Source organism: Nelumbo nucifera, chromosome 2 (genome assembly GCF_055504915.1).
Source record: "Nelumbo nucifera cultivar China Antique chromosome 2, China Antique-T2T, whole genome shotgun sequence".
In the NCBI taxonomy this organism is placed as follows: domain Eukaryota; kingdom Viridiplantae; phylum Streptophyta; class Magnoliopsida; order Proteales; family Nelumbonaceae; genus Nelumbo; species Nelumbo nucifera.
In genome coordinates, this window is record NC_142650.1 from 30192875 (window position 1) to 30219276 (window position 26402).

At 35.8% G+C, this 26402-nt stretch overlaps 1 protein-coding gene across 1 annotated transcript; it reads left to right on the top strand.

Moving 5' to 3' along the window:
- Nucleotides 1–9807: 9807 nt before the first annotated feature.
- On the top strand, nt 9808–21482 carry LOC104603378 (S15/NS1, RNA-binding protein). Its single transcript, XM_010267398.3, has 5 exons — nt 9808–10859; nt 14319–14401; nt 14819–14930; nt 17421–17473; nt 20937–21482. Exons 1-5 carry the CDS (start codon nt 9902–9904, stop codon nt 21078–21080), a joined length of 1350 nt encoding a protein of 449 aa, XP_010265700.1. The 5' UTR covers nt 9808–9901; the 3' UTR covers nt 21081–21482.
- Nucleotides 21483–26402: the final 4920 nt, after the last annotated feature.

Consider the following 26402-nt stretch of genomic DNA (forward strand, 5'->3'; position numbering starts at 1 on the left):
AAATTTATGGTTTCATTTGCTTTTTCTTAGTTTATTGGAGAAAGGAGTGGATAATTTTTATATTTTAAGATGAAGAGAGAAGATATTCATGTCATTGAAATAGATCAAGAAATATTTTTTTTTGATTATTTTAATTGGTTTCCTTTAGAGAATATGGAGGTATTTTGGTCAATTAGGGCTAGAAAAAGAAAAATAAAGAAAACTTGGGTGGGTATTTTGAAAACTTAAAGCATTATGTCATCTAACATAACGATGAGTGGAGTATTTATTGTAAGGTGAAAGTTCAGGGATCTTTACCCCAAATGAAAGTTCAAGAGGTATTTATTATTTACCTAACAAAGACTTTATAAGCACTCCAAATTGGGTCATAAATAGTCTTGTGATTGGCACGTCAAAACCAAAATCAAGGTTCAAAAAATCAATACGTTATGCCCTGTATAGGGCATATGGTATCGTCTTTCGGGTCCCCATATGCCTGTTTACAAGTGTTTCGGGACCCCATTCTTTTTTAATAAAAAATACTCTTTATAACTCCCCAAAAACCAAATTTTGAAAAAAAAAATAAAACAAAACATCTCCATGTGTATCAAAGTACCAATACGCCTTTGCCAATAAACGGAGGCATATCGATACTTTGAACCATGACCAAAATTTATTATGTACCTCCAAACTCGTTCATGCACATCAAAACCAAAATTTATTAAGTCAGAATCTGGATCGGACCGAATGGTTGAACCGGAAAAAACTGGGAACCAATCAGGTGACCGGTTCTATTTTTCCCCAAAACTAAATTTTTCCTAAAATCCATTGATTTTGGTCAGCAAACCACTGACCTGAATAGTTAACCATTTGAACCGTTCAAATAATTTTAACTATTTTTTATTTTTTAATTTTTTTATTAGAATGGGCCAATCATTTATTCAACCCAGGAACCAGACCCTTGACCAGCTCATTCTCCGGGTCCGTTTTAAAAACATTGCAACCATGAATTCATGTTTACGCAAGGATGGATGTAACTCTTAATGTCCATGGAACAAATAAAGTAATCATACTATTAGCAGTGTTTTGACAACTTCTGAAACAAGTGCTAAAAGTGAAATGGGGAGAAGGTGTAATTTAAAAATGCATAAATTCACAAGCACTATTAACTTAGGTTTCCTTTGCCCAAATATTTTTAAAAAATCCTCCAACAGCCCTAATGGCCAAGAAATGTATTGAGCGTTTGGGGTATTGTCTTTAAAGACAATGAACATTTGTTAAGTGGCTTAGTCCATCGGGCTTTAAAAATGTGTTTAGAGGCAATTTATCGTACAAAAAGACCAGCAAACTTTATTCGAAGCTTCTTGAAAATCAATGTTTTCAAATTTTTTGGGTCTTCATATATATGTGTGTGTCAATGGACTGGTTTTGGATTGGGTCCCGTCCAGTCCGAAATCAATTTGGATGGATTGGACGGACCAACAAGACATATTGGATTGGACCAATCCAGCCCAAAATATTTATTAGATTGGATTGGACCTGGTCCATCTGTAACAAATTTATATTGGATTGGGTTGGATTAAGCGAATATCTGGTCCATTGATTTAAGATAAGAATACATGTGTCAATGGACTGGGTTTGGGTTGAAATCAATTTATTAGATTGGATTGGAGTGGACCTGGTCCATTTATAATGGACTCACACTGGACTGGATCGAATTGGACCAAATCCAGTTCAATTGACACCTCCGTTCCTAGAAGGCCACATGGAAAGACTTGTCAAATGCCACCTTATTAAGGTCATTATTCAATTTTCATCCCTACTATGTAGGGGTTCGAGAAGGTTAGGGGTGGCCACGAGTTGAGTTCTTCACGAGCTACTCGAGCTCAACTTGTGAAAAGCTAGGCTTGGCTCGGTTTCAACTAAGCTTCGTGTTGAGTTTGAGCTCAATTTATAATCTCGTTTATTAATCGAACCGAGGTCGAGTCTAATAAAACTCATACATATATACAGACATACAAACAGACAGACGTACATACATACATACATACATACATACATACATACATACATACATACATACATACATACATACATACAGATGAAATATTATATATAATAAATATATATATAATATTTTTACTTTTATATATAATAATAACTCATTATTATAAGTTTTAATTTTTTAAATATTAAATAAAAATATTTTTATATAATTTTTTTATTTTTATAAAATATTTTTCTCAAATCGAGATCAAGTCGAACCGAACTTGAGCTTATAAGCTTTTGACTCGAACCAAGTTCGAGCTCTAGCCTCGTACTACCTTATTGAGTCGGCTCGGCTCGAATCCACCCCTTAAGGTGAACTTTTTACGAACATAACCTTCACAATTACCCATTTCAACTCGAAGTTGAGTTCTCACACTTGTTAGTTCAATATTTTTACCTTCGCACCTCTGCCGCGACCATGATCATAGCACTCCTTTGTAAGCTTCCAATAAAACATGGACACACCAATTTTGGCAATTTCTTTTGGTAAGACAATGATGGCAATAAAAGAACAGTTCATTTGCTGTTTTGGAATTATATATACTGCTGATGTATTATTCGTGTTTCATTGATGCCCGCAACCGCAAGGTAGTTCTGTGACTCATGGAAATATATTTCCTTACTGAGCCATTCAAACTGTAAACTACCAATTTGCCGGTTCAACATCTGAGTTGGTTTCAGAGACATTGCCTAATAGGAGTAGGCAATGAACATAATTCCTCAATAGTTTGCCACAAGGTCCACCACTCCATTCCTTTACTAAGAGAATGACCATCAATTAGATTCATACGTAACATGATAATGTACATGTGTTGAAAATATAGATACACTCAATACATACAAACTTTCGTTTCAGGCTGATTATATAAAGTTTATAACTAACTGTTTTATAACCTTTTTTCTTCAACATTGGTCATTCGGTCTTTTTCAACTGGTCAAAAGACCAAAAAAGCCTTGTTTACCTGTGGATAGGATATGCATCAACCAATACGGAGCTGATGTATCGTGAAATTAAGGACGAGGAAGCAGGAGGTGAATGCTTTAGCTGATCCTTGGGTCCCCACATTAAGGACGAGCAAAAAACCTTTTCACCATATTGGCAACATGATTTGTGTCTTTACACTCACGAGGGCTGAAAACCATGAACATTACGTGTAGGGTTGAACATTGTGAAATCTGAACCGAGTATGACATATCTCAATGTTTTCAACCCATCCAATCGAATCGTTCGGACCATTATCTGGCCAGAATTTTGGGTTTGATCCGGTTAAGATCCATTACGTTATCAAAAACGGTTGACTTAATCAAAAATCATTTCACCCAATTGATTTAACTGTTGACTCATTCAATGTCAACGGTTGGGTGAACCAAAATCAAACCAGTGTAAACCAAACTTGCAGAACAAAACTGGACCAATGTGGCCCACAACCGCTTTGAAGGGCCCGACCCATCAATTAGGGTCCCGAGAATTGAAGTATGTCAGATATTAAACGACTTTTCATCAATTGATAGATGGGCCACTCTAAGCTATAATAAGACCTCTTTCTTTTTGGGTAAGAAAGGCACAATAAGACTTTTGTCCACTGTAGTCCTACATTCCCTGGAACACTGAAATAGTAAGATCATGTTTACATGGCCTAAACCCATCTGATAACTATAGCCTCAAGTGTATTTAGTAGGGGAGACAACCAAACTAAAGCTGTCAGCCAATGCTTCTCGGTATTCTGGATCAATCCGATAGACCCGAACTAATCCAAACCTATATACAGGGCAAGATGGATATTTGTACTCCGAGCTATAGGTCAAGGAGGGTCCGGTTCTATTGGATTGGATTGGGCGCAATCCATGTTTGCACCATCTAAGGCATCAACCGAAACCCAACACAAGTTTAGGTTAAACCCGTGTTTCTTGGATACTGGCCCAACCTTGTAAAAGATTGGGTTTGGGCTGATCGGGTTCGGGTTAAATCTGCCGAGTTGTAGCCTTTAGGACTAGATAAGCCAAGGTTGGGCCATTTGGGCCGAAAGTCTACAACTCTAGCTAGTTTGTAATATTCATTTAATTTCACTATTTTATGATTTGATAGTAAATAATAAGGCTGTTCATGGGTCGGGGTGGGTTGGTTTATTAGCGTTTTTCCAAGCAACCCGACCTGATCGGTTATATATATATATAATATCTGAAATATATTATATATAATATATATTCAAGTCGGTTTGGCATGGTTTGATTTCGGTTTTCACACATGAAAATCGAAACCGAACCAAATCATTGATTTATGTCTGAATTATAACCTGAAACCGATCAGTATTGAAGAAAAACCGGCCAACTCAGATTAAACCGGACCAGATTGGTCAGTTTGATCAATTTGAGTCTTATTATGAACAGTCCTAGTCAATAATAAGTTTCTCCCTCTATAAGAAAGGAGTCCGGATTTGCTAGTAACAAAGCAACGCTACTTATATTGCAGTTCAGTACCACCTGTCCAACAGTTGAGAAAAAAAAAAAAAAACTTGTTCACATTGTTCTTTGAAAACCCCATTGACCATTGTTGATGCCACGTGGCAAGAAACAATGAGGTGCATAGCGTTGTTTGCTGCTAACAGACCGGGACTCAAAAACAAACTCCCATTTGTCCAAATAGAGGCTTATTTTTATGGGAAAGGGATACATATATACACCATTAAAATAAGAGATATAAACATTACCAAGCTAAGCTGGACCTAACATGCCAATGAGCAGTACATCATTGCAGAAGGTAAGCCTTATTGTGCACATGCTGAAATTCGAGCCCTGTTAAAGAGGGCTTCAAGTTACAAAAGGATTTTTACATCTTTTGGTATATACAGATAATGCAGCATTAGTTGAATTTGCAAATACAGATCAAGTAATTCAATGGTTCGATCTGCTGCACAGAAGCTACCTTAGAAGACTGATATCCTCTTTTGAATCAATATGTTTTGTATATGTACCTAGATATTACAATCAAGCAGCCCACCTTTTTGCTTATATATCCCATAAGGGCCAACTTAACTTATACTATAGTAATAACCACTCGTGTATTGGCATCAATTCTGAATTGACACCTACCCCAACTGTATAGTAGAGTTAAGATTTGTTGGTGGAGAATTTTGATGAATACTAACCCATTGATTACCATTTTTATGATATCAATTGATTGGTTTTAAGATTTTTAGATATTTCATACCCTGGGAGGATAAAGAGGTGTTTATGTGGTGTGGATGAGAAATTGAGTTGCGTGTCCTCATCCACATTTTGGTGTGAGTCCACACCACACCACAACAAAGGAATTGTTTTGCACTACGGATGGAAATAGGTGACCTGCACCACACCACACCCCATTGGTGTTCTGCAAGGTATGGTGTGGTTTAGTCCACACTTTGTTTTCTATTCCATGCATCTCACATGCAACATGTGAGATAATCTACGTCGTTAATTAAGAACATAACTATTTTATGTTTTTAAACAATATAAATAATTTAAAAATACAATTTAATCATGACTAATATAAAATAATATTAATTATCTATTATATAAATAATTAATAAGAAATAGTGGAAGAATCTATAAAAATAATAATTATTACAAAAATTAAGAATCTCAGTTTTAATAAAAATTATGATATTAAGAAAATATTATTAAAATAAAAAAAGATGAATAATTATTAACAAATTATTGGATGGATTAATAAAAATTAGTAATTATTATAAAATATGTCTTATTTTTTAATAACTAATAAAAATTAAAGTAATAGAACACTATACAAATTTAATTAATTATAATTAAAAATGGTAATAAAACATATTCCATTATTAACTAGTTATTCATAAGTCTAATATTAATAATTTTTCTAAACATCTTAGCTTTGGTTCCTTGTCAATAATCCATGTTGAGTATGTGAACAACACATCTATAGAACCAAAATTATGATTTAAACATAAATATTAAAGCTTCTGAAGAAAAGACATATCAAGAGAGTGAGAGCAAAGGTTGGATTCCTCATTTAGTACCTTCCATCATGGTTTCATCATATTTGCTTGGTTTACCTATGCCATTTCTCTTAAGAAAAGACATATCAAAACTTTATTATTTTTCTCCTTGAGGAATGCCTTTGAAGTTTATTTATTTTTATGGTTAAGTCCTTTGGGAACTCGTACATACTCATTGGGTATTGAGCCAAGTTTTCCAACAACTACTTTTAGGCCATGTTTGGAAGTGTTTATGTTAAAAATAAGTGCTTATTTAAATAAGCACTCATTTGCATTAGGCACCCAACTTTTTCAAGTGCTTATTTAAAAAAAAATACTTATTTCATATTGGGTGTTTGGTGGTCTTTTTATTCTAATAAGCACTTAAACAAGCAATTGTGACTCTTTTGTCCTTCATTTTATTTCAAAATTTTAAAATATCCAATCCAAAGTGAATGAATAAAAAGTACTTTGATAGAAGTGATTTTATAAAAGTACTTCTATAAAAATACTTTTATAAAAGTGCTTTTATAAAAGTACTTCTGTAAAAGTGCTTTTGTAAAAGTACTTTTTACAAAAGTACTTTTGTAAAAGTATTCTCGTAAAAATACTTTTATAAAAGTGTTTTCGTAAAAGTACTTTCATAAAAGTGCTTTTATAAAAGTACTTTCATAAAAATGCTTTCATAAAATTACTTTTATAAAAGTGCCTTTGTAAAATTGCTTTTATAAAAGGATATAATTGATATTTCAAAAATTTACCAGGGACAATTTCAAGAGAAGATATTTGAATATGTGCTTATTGTATGAGCACTTAAAAAAGCTAGAAATTTAGGCTTAAAAAATAAGCCCTTATTTTTAAAATAAGCACTTATTTAGGACTTATTTCCCAAACACTAATAAATTCTTAATGGTGTGGTCCCCGCCTAAATAAACACTTATTTTTAAGCACTGCCAAACATGGCCTTAGTGGTGCAATTCTACTTGCGATGGATAGACATTTGCCTCTCAAGCCTTCCATTTTTGTTTTAACTTTTTCCCACACTTCTTTTATGTTTTATTTTTATTTCGTGATAACTTGTTGCCTAATTAGTGGAGTCCTTAATTGTTGATTTTGTTATAACTTGTTTCCTATTACTTGAGGTAACAACCTTTGAAGTCTATTCGGGGAGTTTTTTGAGAAAAAACATTGCTGATTTCTAGAAACTAGTTTTGATCTGATGCTTTTGCCTAGTTGTTAAGGACCTATTTAACTATGTGACTTGCTTTCGAATTTTCTTTTAACGTCATTACGAAACAATAGAATAGAAAATTTTGGTCCATTTCTAAGGTTTTGATTCCTAAATTTGCATTTAGGCTAGAAGATAAAAGGCTCTACTTATCATGCTAAGGGCTCACAGCATAAGACAGAGGTATGGTGAGAGTGGGTCTCTTTGTCTAATACCCTTGCTATGTTTAAACAAGGTTGTAGGGGATTCATTGATAAGCACTTGGTATCTCACAATGGATGCACATTGCATTATCTAATTTATCCATTTTTCATGAAAACCGATTGTTTTAAAATAACTTACAAGTAATTCCATTCCAATTTATCTTGGGTTTTTTCCATATCTATTTTGCAGACAACAAGAGTCGATTTTCCTTTCTCTTTGAAGAGTGAAATATTTCATGAGTAATGTGAACATTGTCAAGGATTTGTTTGTCCATAACAAAGGCAAATTCATGGGGATTAATTTCACAAATCCCAATAAGTGGTTATACATATTGTAAAATAAGAATGAGTTTTTAACCTTTATTTTAGGGGTTAGAGCAATTTTTTTTTTTTTAATTGCAAGTGGTCACTTGTATTACTGTTTGGCATTTATGGGGGGACATGAGTTGAACTTTTCACAAGCTATTTAAGCTAAACTCATAAAAATATCAATTTGCCTTGGTTTGAATTGAGCTTTAAGTTAAGCTCAAGCCCAATATATAGGCTTATTTGCTAATTGATTTGAGCTCGAACCTAGTGAAACTTAGCTTGTGAGGGTTGTGAGCCTTATCAAGCTTATATTATATAATATTTTTTGTTTATATATAAATATGATAATAAATAATTTTTAATTATTATTTTTTATATGTGCAAATTTTTACATGCACAATTTTTTATTTTTTATAGAAAAGCATGGCTCATATTCGAATTTGAGCCTTGTTGATAGGGGTGATCATGGGCTGGGCTTTGCACTTACGATAAGGGCTATAGCTTAGGCCCGGGCCTGGCCTGGCTTGGGGTTCCGGGCTTGAATCATAAGCCCTAGACCAGGTCTATACGGGCCCAGGCCGGGCTGGGCCAGGCCTGATTCCGGGTCAATGCCACTCATGTAAAACACTATATATCTATATATTAAATGACATAACATGCATATAAACTTATTTTATACATTATATTATATAAATTATACATGTCATGTTATAATATTTTTATATAAAATATATAATATAATGTAAAATAACATGTATACATATGTATACATTATACACAAAATGTGCAAGTTTAAGTATATGCGGGCCGAGCCAGGTTGAAATGATCGCCCCTACTTGCTGAGCTCAAACATATAAGGTTTTGACTTGAGATAAATTTGAGTTCAAATCTCTATCTCTCATTCTTTTTTTGGCGAGTTGAGTTTGAATAGCTAAATATTCAACTTGGCTTAGCTTGAATCCACCTCTATTGACATGTAATGTCATGGCCTCAGTCGACATTTGGTCTAAAATGACAATGGTACCAAACACAACTAGAAGGGCGAATTCTACCTCCAAATGGAGTTAAAAGTAGTGTACAATATTTTTAAGATAAGAATGCCCCTTATTTTTTTGAATCCCCCTATTAACCTCTTCGTAAAATATGAAATTCTACTATTTCTCAATACACATATTACCACTTCTCGCACCTTATTTTTTAGTGTAAAAAATTCCATATTTTAACACTTCAACAATTATTTAAAGTTATTCATTATTATATGATTACTTGTTTTAAGATATTACTATTTTTTTAAACTAATTGTTTCAAATTATTAATTTTAATTTATTATCAATTTTAGAATAGTTTAAATATTAAAATAGTTGTTAATATTTTTTGCAAATTGTTAATATTAATTATTTCATTATTTAAACTTATTTTCTTTTCTTTATGTATTTTTATTAAATTTAAATAACTTTTTTCACAAGAACAATACTTTTGAAATGCATTTTGTTAATGTTTTACAATGGTTAAACATGCATTTGTTAATTGGGTTTAATTAAATATTTAAGTAAAACAAATAATTTATCATTAAATTTAGTATTTCCAATGATTAATTAATAATTATGTGGAAAAAAGAAATATATAATATTCAACGTTAACAAATGTACAAAAACCAAACGGATTCATTCATATGAGCAAAACTACAAAATAACCATTTTCAAGTTTTGCTTTCCAAAGATCAGGGTTTGGATTTATGAAAACACCACCTTATTCCCTGTATTTGGTTTGACAGAAAATAAGAGGGACATAGAATGTTGGGAAATTCTACCAGCGGTTCTCTCTCTGCGGCTCTGCCTATTATTGTACCAAAGATAAGTGTTCAAAATTTCAAATAGCTCTATTTAGCTGGGCTTGGGCCAGCCTAGGTGTACGTATCAACCCATAGGAAGCCCGGACTTGGGTTTGACCTGATTTCAGGAACAGGCCCACCAAAAAGAGAAAGTTCAAGCCCAACCCGTGTCAAAAGTTGGATTAGATTGGCCAAGATTGGGTTGGGCCCGATCAAGTTGAACAACTGATTGCAGGCTTGGAGGCCGGAGCATGTCTTCGTCTATTCGCGTTTCAAAAGCTAGGTTGCAAAGTGCTGTTTTGCGCCTCCCCAAATGGCGGCAATGGCCTTGCGATTGAGATCGAGCTGCAGTAGAACGATACGAAACCCTAGTTTCGTTCAGTTCTTCTCTTCTTCATCTCCAGACTCCGATGACGGAGATGACAAGAAGGACATCCAGTCTTCCCCTTCAACTCCTTATTTCAGTGACATTAAGGCGAGCCTTAAGCAAGCTTCGCCTCCTCGGAGGTTTCCTCAGTCTCCACCAAAAGATATTCCTCCATTGGCCACTGCCAAACCCTCAAAAATCGCTTCTCTGGAAGAAATTCGCAAAAATCTTTCTGAGTTTCGTCGCAGATCTTCCCCCCCTCCGCCTGACGAGAAGCCATCATCGTCTTCGTCTTCAGAAACTGTTTCGTTTCAAGAACTATATAAAAGGAATGTGGTCGAAAAGAGCGAGGGAGAAAATGCCGGGGCCAGAAGCGCCAAGGGCGGGAAGCTCTCTTTCGAGGCGATACGCGAGAGCTTGCGGCAGCTGCGATCCTCTACTGGGAATCAGAATATGAACGACCGGTACAGAGGACAGGCTGATAGAGGAAGCAAGGTCTTGGATCCTATGTCTCTCGAAGCATTCAAAAACAGTCTAAAGCTGCAGCCTCAAGAACCTTCTTCGACTCCCTCTGTTTTTGGAGGTTCCGAAACGCTCCCCGTTTCTGTCTTTGGGAAGGAAATGAGGGAAAAGGACAAGGAACCTCAGGAGATGAAGACTGAGTTTTTGAAGATGTATAGTTATGGCGAGTTGGGAGAGAAGCTTCGAATGCTCCGCCCTGCTAACAATAAGAAGGATAAGAACTGGTTCTCTCTTAGGGAGCTGAATGAAAGGCTTATGAAGCTGAGGGAATTCGAGGAGAAAGAGGCAGATTCAAGGATTGGTGGAGTATCATTTAAGGACCTTAGGGACAGCTTAGTGAGGTTGCGGATGTCGGATGATGACAAAGCGAAGAAATCATCAAGTAAGCCTTTTCTATGGTCAAATCAGAAACTGTTATATCATGAGATTGCTACAGCTGTTTGGAAGTTGTTTGATTTAATAGGAACAATTTTACGCTATTCTCCTCTTTTTCTTCGGTGTCAATTGTGTTGGACTGCTAAACCCACATAAATTCCCTGTGCATCTTTTCTAATTTTGCAGCCATGCTTCGAGAATAAAATGATAGATAGTAGGAGGGAAGATGTGTTAGTGCACTTTTAATCAAAGTTAACTTACCTCCTTTTGAAAGATAACTCGCTTTCCACCAGAGAGCCTTTTTTTTTCGAAACCTTTCACTATGGGCTCCCAAATAGAGCTTGATGTGCACCTTGCCCCCAAAGTAAACCCAAATATTTAGTGGGTAAGTTCTTCAGTACACACCCCCATTCTGCTGCATATTCTTTCACGTCTTCCACAAGGCTGGGGGTAATGGAGCTTTATTTATTTTTTTTTTTTTTCAAATTAATTTTCTGTTCCAATCCTATTTTGAAACACCTGAGAGTTGCTTGAGGTTATTGAGCTGCAACCAATTCCTTAATAGTGTTAATATTAGCTTCTTTAAACTCTTGACATATAAATGCTGTATTAGATATGGAAACTTTGGTTCTATTTGATGCCTTTTTTCCCTTGAGCAAATTATCGTGTTCCTTTCTTTTCCCCATATGCATAAATGCTTCAGTACTATCATTTCCAAAGAATTTACAGAAATAGTTCCATTTTTCCAAAACATTCCATCCATATCTTCGAAAATGCATATTCAAATTCCATCATGCCAAAGACCTGGTGGCCTTGGCAGTGCTACACGAGTTAATGGGTTACTTGTTATTGCCGAGATGCCATTGGCAGTGCTACTCGAGTATGAAAGTAAAAACCTCTATGTCACTGGTCAATTTTTAAATAGATGTGTTGTTCAATCTTCTATTTGTAAAATGGATAGCTACAACTTGAGTATCATATATTATCAATGTTATTATGTGAATTGATCCTTTTACACTTGGGATCAATATGTTGAGGCAAATTCTCTTTTGTTTTTTTTTTGGGTCATAACAAGAAATTTCATTAATTTAGATTGAAACAGTACAAATTAGGGTATAAGCTTATTTACAGTTATCCCTTACATTTCTAACAGATTCAAATTACAGTTCTGCATTCCCTAACAACCCCTTTCTTGGCCAATGAATAAGCCATCCTATTTGTAGTTCTCTTGACCCAACTAAAAGTTTTTTTTTTTTGATGAATAATAATGAAATTTTATTAAAACAGAAACAGATTCAGGATTACAATCTCATACAAGAACCCTTAGAGAGGCACGAGCTGCAGCCTCTCCTGACATAGTGCAAAGAAATTAGGAATTTTATTGACCCAACTAAAAGTTGCCCTCACCTCCTTTACAATACTCCCATTTTCTCTTAGAATTTGTCTGTAAATCCAAGTTCCTGGATTGCTACTACTCATCCAAGATATTACCAATTTTAAATCACCCTTCACCTCCACATCATGAGACCCAAGTTGTTTAGCTATCATCATTGCTTATAACAGTGCTATCACTTTAGCTTTTAAAGAGTCCCCAACTCCTATCAGACCTGAGTACAATGCCATCACTTTTCCCTTGCATTACTAAACACACAGCCAGTATCTGAGGGGCCTGGGTTGCCTAGTGGGCTTCTGTCAAAGTTAATCTTCACTCTATTAGTTAAAGGTGGCTTCCATTGGACCATTGCATTGATATTTTGTGTTTTATTGTGGAAGAGTTTTAAATTTCTTTACAAGCCCTTGTTAAGTCAACCATTGATACTACCTTGAAAGCTTCCATTGTTTTTACCCAATGAGCAGCAACATTTATTTTTATGCTGTCAGCTGTCCACAATATATATGCATATACATACATATATATATATGTCCACAATATATACATACATATATATATATATATATATGTATGTATGTCTATAAATCATGAGAAGAATATAGGGGCATCTAAACACTGGGTCATGCTACCTGTTTATGTCATATAGATGGATAATAAAACGGTCAATGGCTATTTGTATTTTCTAGATGATAAATAGCCTTGTGGGTCTCAGTCCATGGCCCTATAACTTGTTGTGTATTGGGTCCTTCCTCTATGAACCATAATAACTGAATTTTGAATTTTAAGTAGAAGATAAACCAATGGATCTTTTTTTTTTTGTTCCACCATGTGGCACTACTCTTTGTGGATGAACTTTCCATGTGAGGTAGGGGCAAGAAACCTCTTGGACCACTTCTGAAGCTGCTATATATAAGCCTAACTACTAGGTCACTAAAAATCCCTGCCTAGATGCCAGAGGAAAAAATATCCCTGTCCAGATGTGCTGACTAGAATATTCTTGTTGCTTAAGCCACTTAGTGTTTTAAAAGCGCAAGGCGCAAGGGCCATTTTGCGCTTGAGGCGCAAGGCACAAGGCGAGGCGCGCGCCTTTTTGAGGCAAGGCACACAATTAAAAAAAATGCAAAAAATTCTAAAAATAATATTAATTAAAATATTAACTTAAGTTTTAAAAAACCTATTATCTAAAATTAAAATACATAAATATAATATGTAAAGCATATTCAAATGAGAATTTAAAAATGAAATCAAACATATAAAACATTTTTCAAGCATATAAAACCCACAATCTCTTTTTTTTCTCAATTGCATCAAGTAGCTAATGTGATATATTACATTCCTAATTCTGCGAGCCGCCTTTGTGCCACGCCCCTCAAGGCAAGCCCAAGCAAGTCCATGTTAGGGTCTTAAGTTCTTAGATTTCATACAAAAAATTATAATTTTATAGTTTAAATTGCTTTTAAAAGATATTTTATTAAGATGAATGAATGGACAACATTACCAAATAGGGGGTTCTTGAACCTTGTTTGGGCTGGCCTTGAGGGGCGTGGCACTGGGGTCCGGGTCGCCCCTGGCCCAGCTGCCAGACTCAAAAAAAGGGAAAAAGTGGCAAATTTTCAAAAGGCGCAAGGCTCACCAGGCGCACACCTAGGCGCACCAAGCGTGCACCTTTTGAATGGGCTGCGCCTAGGACCTGGGCGAGGCGCCTACCCTAAAATGCGCCTTGCCTGAGCGCTTAGGTGTGCCTTTTAGATCACTGAAGCCACTCTGTGTGGGCAAGCCAACAATCTGTGAAACAGTGCATGGCATAAGACTATGTTCATGATGATGTGGTTAGTAGTTACTTATAGAGAGTGACACAATAATGCTACTGTTGATAGTTAAATTGATATTTAATACTTAAGTTGATTTTAAGAAGTGCATAAATATAAATTGGTCTGCACAATTGATTCTAAATTAGAACTTGGAATACTGGCATTTGGCTACCTATGTTTGCATGCACATCATTGCTAATTTGGTCTTATATCCTTTTGCATTTTGTTCTTTCTTTTTAAGATAATTTTCTTGCTTTAACAGTGCAGAGACTTGATATCTTGGGTCAACTAGGAAAGACTCCAAACTTTATGATGGCACCTCCAAAGGAACACCTAGTTGAAAAGGCAAGTGATAACTTATTTATCTTTTTATGCCATTTTATTTTATTTTGTGGATTTATTTAAGAAATGAACATGGTCAAATTGCGTTTACAATGTAGTCTCTTAATGAGAATGCCGCGTTCAACCTATCCTCTCTAGGGTGTGCTGGATGAATGAGATGCTGAATGGAAAACAAGTTGTAGAATGTGCCTTTGATGGTTTCAACCATAACTCCTCTCCTTAGTGGAGTTAATTGTTAATTCTCAAAGGATTTGACTATACAGCTCAAGCTCTATAATTTTAATGCCTTGTTCAGTTTTATCTTCTGCTTTTACCTATGGCTATGATTAAAATGCAAGTTCATTTATATGACCATTTAAATGCATCTGGTATAATACAATTATTTGGGTGTCTTATTCTGTTGAAGCGTTTCTCTTGCAGTATTTCCACCCAGATAACATGTCATCTGCAGAGAAGATGAAATTAGAACTTAAAAGAGTTAGGGATGAGTTTAAAATGTCAGAATCAGATTGTGGATCTGCACGTGTTCAAGGTAAGAATATTTATCCTCTGCCACTCTGTAATTTGCGTTCTTGTGGAGTTGCTTATCTGTTATCTTTTTAGTGCATGGGGTTCCATATTATCTGCCATTCTGTAATTATATAACACTCATATTATTGCACACAAGTTCTTAAATCTTGCATTTAATTCCATGTAAACTGGCCACTAAAGATATGCATGCGTTTTTTTTTTTCCCATCTTCTCTCAATGCTTGATTTTGTAGTTTTTTTTTTTGATAAATAATGCTTGATTTTGTAGTTAAGATAATTGAGTTTGTAATTTTCAATCTCATGTAACCTAAGACAACAAAAATGGAGGATATTTAAGGGATCCAAATCATCCAATATTTATCAATAAAGTCATGGCAAAGCAAGCCCAAATATTTGCAAGCTCTGTATGGCACAGAAGAAAGCATACCATATATAATGTTTATTTGTTTATTTTGAAATGGTAGAGTAACAAGACATTATATAATGTTTATTTATTTACTTATTTCTGATTGATCACAAACCTGAGGTATGTATTTGAAAATAAATGATAGTCAGCTCTAGGGTTTATAAGCTCAGTAATTTGGACTAGCCTCTAAAGGATTGTCATGAACTCAATCTAGAATATGGTAGGGGATAGAAATTGGTGGATTTCATTTAGAGGTTTGATTTTTCTTTGAAGAGGCTAAGACTTAATTATGATGTATTTATTGATGATGAATCAATGCTCAAATCTTCAATTTTTGGTAAATGGGTTAGTCAATTTAAGTGCTTGTATCAATGCTTCTAATGCTGGCACATGAAGAAGGAATGAAACCATGGAATAAGAAGTCAAATTTCTGTGGTAGTGGCTATTTCATAATTTTTGGTCAGATTGAGTTTTTTAAAAGTTTACTTTCTAGTTTATTGGTGTCACAGGAATAAAGCTAATTGTTTTAAAGGTTGAACTAGTATATGACTTCTATTGGAGAGTGCTTAGAAATTCAAAAAGTGGAAGTTGTAATCACACTACTTCTATTTTAGCATATTGTTCAAGGGTCAAGGCTTGTTCCTTTTGCAGGATTTTGCTGTCATTAGATAGGTTATTGAGTTATCTATCTAATGAGACCAAGAACTTAAATCTGACCTGTTTCAGGGGGTTATGATCATTTTTATTGATAGAATGTTCATCTGTGATAGGAGTTGAGTCTTTCCATTTTCTTAGTCTATCTTAGAGTTCTTTTTTTTTTCTATTTTTTTGTTTGTTTAGTTTTGGAATGGACAATAGTGGTTATCTATAGTATTTATCAAAAAAAAAAAAATAGTGGTTATCTATAGTTATTTTTGGGGGGTAGTCTATATTTGAGATTTTGAGTGACCCTATGAGAGTAGGAATCAGTGAAAGGATTATTGACAAGCAGTGATACCAAGACATTTGAAATTAAAGAGTCTATCTCTGGTGACACTTGGCACCTACCATAGCACTGTGTAGCATCTCACTGATGCTCCATGCTCAAATCGGCACAAAAACTTGGCATTTATCACTCATAAACCCTGCGATAACTTTTTGGATGTTGTAATGTGCTGGGCACCTGAGCCTTTGGCAACTTGGCACCTAAATAGTTATCAGAAAGAAGGTAGTTGGCACCCCTGCCGCATTGCCAAGCTAACATTGTTAACAAGATTCAGGTCATGTTTTCTGATTTTTCATTTTTTCTTGTTGAACCATAAAGGGCATTTGTATTAATTCATCAACAAGTATGTGCGTATATGATTTATCAAAAAAAAGTATGTGTATATGCAATGTGCCCTTAAACAGGAAGTTGGTATAGAGTGGGAATGTGGGATCCAAGAATAAACCTACCCATGCAAAATAATATTTCATCTATGATGTAAGGTACACATGAGAATCATTCGGATGTTTATGCAGTATGCCATGGTATTCTGTGGCACATGTAGGTTGTCTTTATGATCTTTAAACACATTGTGATTAGCAACTTGTGATGAAGCTGAGCCATTTTCGCTTGTTTAAGCATTTGGATTAGCAGCTTCAATGGGATTCGGGGACTTGGTTATTTAGGGGGATTTCTCACTTTGTAGCACAGGGAATGGTGAAGTATTAAGTGGCCTTTGGAGGGTAAAGTCTCTAGATAAGATAAGCACAGACATAGGTTTCTAGATAAGATATAATAAGATCCTCTCATTGTGGAGCATGGGCCACCCTCATCCTATGTTCCTTTTTTTTATGATTTTAGGTATTTCTGCATACTCTACTTGATATTAGGTTTTTTTACAGTTGCAGAATTATGTTTTGGCTTAATGTAGTTAGTGTGAATGGTAACATTTCTCAGAATTCATCATTGCTTCCATGAGTCTTTGGATGCCCCATCTGATAAAAGACTTGTATAGATTTTATAGGTTCAATTGTGCTGCAAACTGTATAAGAAATTATGATGTTTTTTGTGGGTTTGTTTGCATTATTTTTCCCAACTAATGGCTTGTCTCTTGTTTTGCAGTGGCACAACTAACAACAAAAATCAAGCATCTAGCATCTGTATTACGTAAAAAGGTTTGACTATCTTATAGATTTTCCAATGCTGTCTTCTTTTGGTATATGGATATGGAATTATTTTTATTCACTATATCTAGCTTTTTTTTTGGTAAATTTCACTATATCTAGCTAGAAAACATGTTTAGCAGAGAAAAATAAAAGTGAACCAGAATTTCAGGAAAATTTACAGAAACACAGAAAAACTGATCCACACACACACACACACAAGGATAATTCAGAAAAAGAAAACAGGGATATTTCATAAGCAATTGATGAAAACGCATTATTATTAGAATTCCTAACAAGGAGTTTTATTGTTAAGCTTCCATTTCTTTTTTATTGAATATGATACAGCTTATCATGACTATATAGTAATAGATTTGGTGAAAACTTTGACTGTGTTCAGCCCTTCATGATGGATGACATTGCTTGGGGATGGCAGATGGTGGGTGCTTGGGTGGTGCCATCCTCATCAACAGGTGGAAGGAGGGTTATACATTGGATACCACCGGATGTGAACCAAATGAAATTAAACTTTGATGGGTGCAGCAGGGTAATCCAGGACCAGTCAGGGATTGGTAGAGTCTTTAGAAATCATTTGTGACACATAATATCACTCTATTCAGGACCTGTAGGTTCTGGTGATTCAATCCAGGAAGAACTCCAAGGCTAAAGGTTTAGAAATGGTAAGAATTATAGAGCTGTAATATTGGAAGGGAACTCAATAAGCCCTTCATGATGGATGACATTGCTTGGGGATGGCAGATGGTGGGTGCTTGGGTGGTGCCATCCTCATCAACAGGTGGAAGGAGGGTTATACATTGGATACCACCGGATGTGAACCAAATGAAATTAAACTTTGATGGGTGCAGCAGGGTAATCCAGGACCAGTCAGGGATTGGTAGAGTCTTTAGAATTCATTTGTGACACATAATATCACTCTATTCAGGATCTGTAGGTTCTGGTGATTCAATCCAGACAGAACTCCAAGGCTAATGGTTTAGAAAAGGTAAGAATTATAGAGCTGTAATATTGGAAGGGAACTCAATAACTGTAATAGAGTGGCTTAATTAGACTAATTTGTGCACATGGCAATATCCAAACATTCTAGAAGAGGTAAGAAGCCTTATGAGGGAGTTAAGAGCATGGGCAAAGTGGGTGAAGAGATCATCAATCGGTTGGGCATATGCAATGGTGAGACAAGGAGTTCAAAGAACCAGCTATTCTGTTATAGATAATGTATAAAGGAATATTGCTGCCATGTCTTTAATATAATACTTTTAGTTATCTTAAAAAAATATTGTTGATATGGGTCAGGGTGCTTGGCACAAATCCTTCAAAAGAAAATTTTATCATGTAATGACTAAATTGAAATATTGCTGATGTTGGTGATCAAAATATATATGGTGTGATATTGAATTGGAATACTCTTGAACAAGTGCAAAAGAAGAGAATTCCAATTTTCCAAGTCTGATACTTCACAACAGAAAATGTTCTGATCAAAGTCCCAATAGGCAAGATTTTAAAAATTCTTTAATACTATAAAAATGTCAAATGGGTGGTTCTTTATGTACTCATCCATATGATTAATTTTTCAATATCAGACTTGTTCATGCGTCGGGTAGCCCAACGGCCCGGCCCATTCTTGGTTGGGCTTAGGAATGGATTTAGGCCCGCATGCTCAGTCTCGGGTCCAAAACAGCCAGGCTGGGCCTGGCCTGAGCTTTCTTAAAAAAGCCCAGTGTGAGCATGAGCCTGAGCCTGAGCCTGACCTGATAATATATATATTGTGTGTGTGTGTGTGTTTATATGTTGTTTTCTTCGTTCCTCTTCTCTTTTCTCAACCCATAATAAGATCTTTTCATTATTTTTGGGTTTTGAGGTCTTTTGATATAAATAAACCAGTTTTGTTATCGAGTTAAAAAAGAAAAATCTTTTTTTCCCCATTTTTCTGCTTGGCTCGGGCTCAAGATCTAGGCCCAATGGTTGGGCTGGGCTTGGGATGCATTCTGTTAATATAGAGACAAAGCCCGTCCCGTGAACAGGTCTATTCAAATATACAGATGAATCATTTAAATATCATAATTGTTCTTAGCATGGGAGCACAAAATTCAGAGGCTGTTACATAGTGTTGCATAGACAAAATATGTTGGTCAATTACTTTATTTCACTCTTTTTTCTGCCCAGGCAATTAAGCATTAAGATTAGAAGTTAACATTTGATGGTCATACATAAAAGCCTATCTAGTACATTAAATATAACCATTCTTAAAAATCTGTTGGGTACATTAACTTTGATGATCAGTTCTTTAACTCTGTTTTTATTTTTATTTTTCCAACTCCACTAGTGTGAGCTTGTCTTACATCCCAAGCTCGGGTCAAGGAGGAGGGTTGTGTTGGGTTGGAACTCAGCATTTGAACTTTTGCCCAACTCTTATGGCCATGGATTCTGAATTGTCATTTCGTGCTCATGCTAAAGTGTGGATATGGCACTAAACAGAGTGGAATGGTGAAACTGGATTCATGTAGGCACCCAATATAGTTGGGGCAAGGCTTAGATAATGATGATGATGATTGTCTTTTTTCCCATTCTTTTAGACTCAATGCAGACCTTATCTTTGGCATTTTTTTTCTTAGCACAAAGTTGCCACTCTCAGACTCAAACCTGCATTTTCTAGCTTTGAGGAATGTAGTGGTTAAAGGGGACTTTTGGGTTATAGTGGAGTGGCTAAGGAACAAGGACCATGGTTAGATAGCACTTCCTACCCTCATTTAGGGAGTACATCTCACTTGTATATATTCTATTCCACATTCCAGAGTCAATAGTCAATAAAACTTTGTATATTAACAATCCCCCCACCCCACCCACCCCAAAAAAAGCAAAAGTGCATTCTGCAAAGAGTATTATAGAAAATTTTAGATAATGGTACAATTATGGGGGAGGGTGGAGTATAGGCATCTATCAGTATGTAACTGCTTTGTTGGCCATCTATACTTGAGATCCAGATATATTAGTACTATAATGCTGTCACTAATTGGTATACCATGCTTATTACAAGTGTATGTGATGAATCCCTTTCCTTTCTTATTTCAACAAATCAACTGTTAATGTCATCATCTATTCTTGATCATCATGTTTCACTGTCCCTTTTTTTAGGCTGTGTTTGGTTTGAAAGAAAAGGTAGGGAAACCTTTACAAACCTTGTATAAGTTTCCGTACCTCTAGGCTTTTACCTACCTTTTCTTCAAACCAAAGACGGCGTTAATGAACTTAATGTGTGCCTCTTTTGAGTTGCAACTGCTGAGTGAAATGTGTTATGTCCTGATGATATTTCATATTTACAAGACTGGATTCTTAGTCATTAATCATGAATAGTTTTGACAAATATTGTTTATTTGTGGATAAATTGTAGTACAAAAAGTTATGCTGTCCTTCACTTCCCACATAATAACGAAGTGCTGTATTGAACAATATACTGCAGGACAAGCATTCTCGAAAGGGTCTTGAAGCAATGGTGCGGAGGAGGAAAAAGTTGCTCAAGTATCTCAGAAGAACTGACTGGGAGTCCTACTGTTTAGTTCTCTCTAAGCTTGGACTTAGGGATAACCCAGACTACAAGAGCTAGATGCCAGCATCTCCTTTCTCATATCTTCTATCTATGTCTTTTATCTGAAAAGTGGCTATCTATTGCTTGCCTTACCGTTGGACCTCACGGAAGTTATTTAACTCTGGTATAAGGAGAAGGTGCAAACGAGTGCTCTGACTTTTCTTTATTTTTATTTTCTCCAGTGTTCTCAACCCATCCTCGACCTGGGTCGTTGAATAGTGACTGGACAGCTGAAAGGGTCCCAACCCACATGTTTAGATAATTATGATCAATTCAACGGGCTAATCACCTGGTTGAACTGCCTAACCCGCCTCACAGTCCAGCTTTCCGGCTCGACATCCAGTTAGATTTTTGTAGAACGCTGGTTTACTTCTTTTCCTTCATCTTCTTTATTTATTTTTAACCGTTTTATGACACAAATTTTACTTCTCTTCGCCCTATCAAACAAGACATTTGTACGATTTCTTACGCTTCTGATTGAAACAGATATTTAATTCCTCCTATTTTATTCGGGGTAATTGAATATTTGGTGAGGGAACAATAATCAAAAAGAGATGCACAATAATTGATTGTAAGTAGGAATCCATCCAACTCTTGTTATTTACTGTTAAAATGAAGTTGTCTTACTTCCGTATTCAGTGATGAAACGAAACGGAATTTTTCCTGCAAGGCCACTTGGAAATTAGGATTGATGCCCATGATTTGAATTTTTACATTATATAATTCATCAGTCAAGCTTGCCAATATCTCGGCAGAAAAGGAAAATTTTGGAATCGCAGGTGCTTGTTTCCGTTCGCCCCAAGGAAATTAAACTTCGAACAAAAAAAATCTCATTCTACGTTTCATATTCGCTCTACAAATTGTTGACATGAAACATAACAAGTGATCCTTGAAAAAGGAAAGAAAAAAGAAACAAGGCCATGTTGCATGTAAGTTTAACATCTTATTTCCTCATGCTTTCTTTGATCGTTCATTTGATCTGCACTACTGTCGAAAGGTCCTACGAGATCTCTTGCTTTTGTCGCTGAAGCTTCTGCCAGTGCCGGCAGTTTCTAGTCCCCTCGCAAACCCCCTCTTGAAGGAATATTTCAGACTTGAACTTCGCTAATCATCTCTCGGCAACGGTGACAGAAGCCATACCCACCTCTCTGCTCGCCATATCCATATGTGATATGTGAGGTTTCTGTCTCGTTCCTGGAGATTCAATATGCAGCAGCCTTTGCTCCTTTGCTTTTTTTTCTTTCTTGTTTTTTTGTTAATTTATTTTTGATGGGATAGCCTCCAAACACTGGTGGCAACAGGATTTGATCTCAAGTCTCCTTTATAAGTTTATAAAGCTCACTGCTCCTTTGCTCCTACTCTTTCTTTCATGGATAAACATATGATGCAAAAGGTATGATTTCAGAAGAGCTTTGATCAATCAAAATCCCCTGGCCCATGAATTTTGATTGGTTATTACTTTGTCTGGGGTCATGTCTTTCTGACAATGTTCAAAATATCGGTGTATAACATATTGATTTTCAGTGATCAAAATACACTGCTTACTTGGAGCAGGTTGAATGGCCTCTTCTTGATGGATCTTTCTAGCCTTCTTGATTTACTGTTACTGTTAGAACATGCAGCTCTTTATCTCTTTCTCAGTCATTCCAAAACCACAAAAGATTGTTGAATGCTAGATATCGATCAATAAACATTGTTGAATGCTAGATACAACTGGGTATGTTGCAACCTGGTATTGGGTTGGTGGGTTTGCAGAAGGACCCAACTCAAACCCGACCCATCCAACTTCACTTGTAGCACATAAATATGTCATCATTCTAATACAGAATAATGCACAGCAAAACAGAATATCCTATGCATCTGCGCTGGATTTAAGAACCATTGTTATTAGACCCAAGGTTCAAAGTATCAATACGTATCGGGCTGTATTGTCCGATATGTATCATATTGGGAGCTTCCCAATATGCTCCTTAGGGCTGTTCATAAGAAGGCCCAACCCGACCAACCCGGACCGATCCAACCCGAGTCGGCCGGATTTTCATCAGCACCAGTCGGTTTTGGGTTGGGAAAATTTGTAAACCGAAATATTAGGTCGATTTCGGTTTTCTTGTGTAAAAACCGAAACCGAACCGAACTAGTCTTCCCACTTAACTAGTCTTCTACTAGTTCGGTAGTTCCTAGATTCCTACTTAACTAGTCTTCTACTAGAACTAGAACAACCTTATCTTCTAATTCCTACTTAACTAAATTGTATCTATCCTAGTTTCTATAGTCTTTTTATGGTGAAGAAGATGATGACATGGACAAAAGTAGCTTCTTTTTCAGCCAAAGAAAAGAATCACAGAAGGGGATTAGAAGTTTCAGAAATAAGGAAACTTTGGAGCTCGGTGTGGGAAAGGAAGTCTTACAGCTTCCTTCCTCTAATAGCAGATCAGGATCACTGGGTTTGAATCCAACGTCTCAATTCAAAATTTATGCCTAGATGGCTACTCTAGGCTCTGAGAAAGGACAGTTGGGAACCCAGACATGAAAAATTCTTTGCTCAATAACAGGTGGTGGTCAACAAAGGTCTGAACAGATTAAGGTTGCTTGCTTACCAAGGAAATGCAAAAGCTTTTTGAGTGGAACAGGGGTTAGTAAGGTTGACATTGGACCAAAGGTGAGACAAGTTTCAGAAATAAGGTTTGACTACAGGAGCAAAACCAAAACCGACCCAAATCGATCCAACCCGACTCAAACTGACCAGGTCGGTTTTGCCTATCAATGGGTCGGTTTCGGTTTCCACTTTAGGTAACCAGACCAGGTCGGGTCGGTTGGGAAAACTCCAGTAAACTGACCCAACCCGACCCGTGTACAGCCCTAATGCTCCTATAAAGGGTGTATCGAGGTTTCGACCGATTCATGGAGTGGACAGACTTTAAACTGACCCCTCTGTACATATTTGAAAAAAAAAACTAAAAAGAAAACTATCGATACTGCTCGATACCGCTGAAGAATATCCCAAGCATTTGGGATGAGGTGCATTCTTTTTATAAGAAATGCCAATTTCGAGGCTGGTAAATTTGATTTGATCAAAGGCATCTGTGGCAATAATTCGATCTTTGCAATATCATATTCTATATTGGCAAATGTTAATGTGTGCAAAATTATATTCATATGATATGGAAATTATTATGAGCAATACACCCAGCCTTGAATTGACATGCTTCCCACATAACCTCAGTTCCCATGAAATAAGAGTTTGAGGTTTTCTCCTACCATTATGTTTTCATACGGCTACACCGTATTAGCACCCTTTTTCATTTCCTAACAAGGAGTTAGAAAATAATAAAAAAAATTCTTACGATAAAAAACAAAAGAAAAAAATGTAAATTGGGTTATTCTGTAAATATATGACATTGGGGCGTTGGTTTTTGAAGTCTCTACCTTTCTCAATTTGGCTCTGTTTTTTTTTTTTGGTATAATTTCAATTTGGCTCAGGATCAAAATACTGATACGATGTGCCCATTCAATATATCTTATTTGTATTGGTGTACTTAAGTACATGTCAATATACCAATACAAATATGTTTTAAAATATTTAGGGTCTATTTGATTCGCAGTTGGAATTAGAACCGATATCCCTTAGGATCAGAATCAGAATAGTTTGCTCCTATAGTTATTTGATTTAGACAGGAATCCAAATGTGAATTAGAATCAGTTGGAAGGGGATTTCATTCCAAGGTAGGGGAGGGAATGGCTATTCCCTCAAATGGGAATGAGATTTTGATTCAGTTCAACCAAACAATTAGAATTGAAATACCGCATTCTGATTCCAATTTTAGACCTCGATTCCCACATACCAAAATGGGCCCTTAATATTTTGGAATGGTGGAGAGTCCCGATCAACTGTCAACAAAACATGTTCCAACACCCTCCTACATAATCTTACACCACACATCTCATACATAGCAGGTCCCACTTTTATGGTGGGTCCCAATCTCAAGGTGAGATGTGACTTCTTCAGGCCAATGCCCTAACTTTGCTAAATCTATAGTTATGTTTTTCAAAAAATATGCTTGTGAGATGTAGAAAAAAATTGGCAAAAATTTTAAAAACACCAATTGAGGTCAACCCAAAATCTTATTTAGGTGCTCTCATAATTAATGGTAGAGCTTCAAGATATATCTTTAAGGACCTAAGAGAAAAAGTAAATTGGCCAATTGGAAGAAGAACACTTTCTATGGCGGATAGAATCACCTTGCTTAATTCTACAATTAATATGATCCCTCATTACATTATGAGGTCTTTCAAAGTTCCCAAAATATGATTGATGACGTAGATAGATGTCAAAGGAATTTCTTGTGGACCAACTTAGAGGATAGAAAACCGATTCACCTATTGAGCTGGAAAGGGTCTGTACCCCTAAGAGTCAAGGTGGTATGGGTCTCAAAAACTTGTTGTGGGCAAATGAAACGAAGTTAGCTAAATTGGGATGGAAAATTCTCATCGATGAGTACTACTTGTGGGTAAAAGCTGTTAAAAATAAGTATATCAAGCAAAAAATTTATGGGATTTAAAATTTTAAAAAGGGGATTCATGGGCTTGGAAAGGAATCCTTAAGTCTAGGGACCTCATAAACAAAGGTATTGGATGAGAGATTGGTGATGGTAAATTAGTAAGCTTTTGGAATGATAAATGGATGGGGGATAGGGCAGTAACTGAATTGATCTCTCAAGCTACCATTGAGAATGAGAGGATGTTGGTTTGTGATGTGCTTGACCAAGATGGAAAGATTTGGAATAGGGAGAAAATCTGTAGTATTGTTCAAAATGACGTATGGTTAAAGATTAAGGCTAATTTCATCCCTTCTAGTATTGGGGATGATCATTGATTTGATGGTATGATACTAATGGAAAGTTCTCCAAATCTGCTTACCATCTCAAGTGTAAGTGATGAATCAGATGATTGGGTTCAATTGGAATAGTAATGTCTAGAATCTTAAATGTCCACCAAAATTACAGGTTTTTTTTGTACTTTTTGCTAAATTATAGAATCCCCTCGAGATCTCTTCTTAGAAGTAGAGGTGTCAATATTGATGGCGATTGTAAGTTCAGCGGGGAAGAAGAAAATGTTATTCGCATTTTTAGAAGCTGTGGTGGTGTTAGACAAGTTTGGTTGATGGTTAATCCATCTATTCAAGGTTTAGATGACCAATAGAAACCGTTTAAGGACTGGTGATTAGAAATTTTAGGAAACCAATGGAGTGAACAAGGGATTTAAGAGCGAAATATGTTTTCTTGTTATGGTATCTTTGGAAAAGTAGAAAAGGCCCTCTTCTCCTTTACCGAATACCAAGAA

Coding starts and splice junctions, on each gene's coding strand:
- LOC104603378 (XM_010267398.3), top strand. CDS start 9,902: ATGGCGGCAATGGCCTTGCGATTGAGATCGAGCTGCAGTAGAACGATA. Junction 14,402..14,818: donor AGGAACACCTAGTTGAAAAG/GCAAGTGATAAC, acceptor TTTCTCTTGCAG/TATTTCCACCCAGATAACAT. Junction 17,474..20,936: donor CATCTGTATTACGTAAAAAG/GTTTGACTATCT, acceptor AATATACTGCAG/GACAAGCATTCTCGAAAGGG.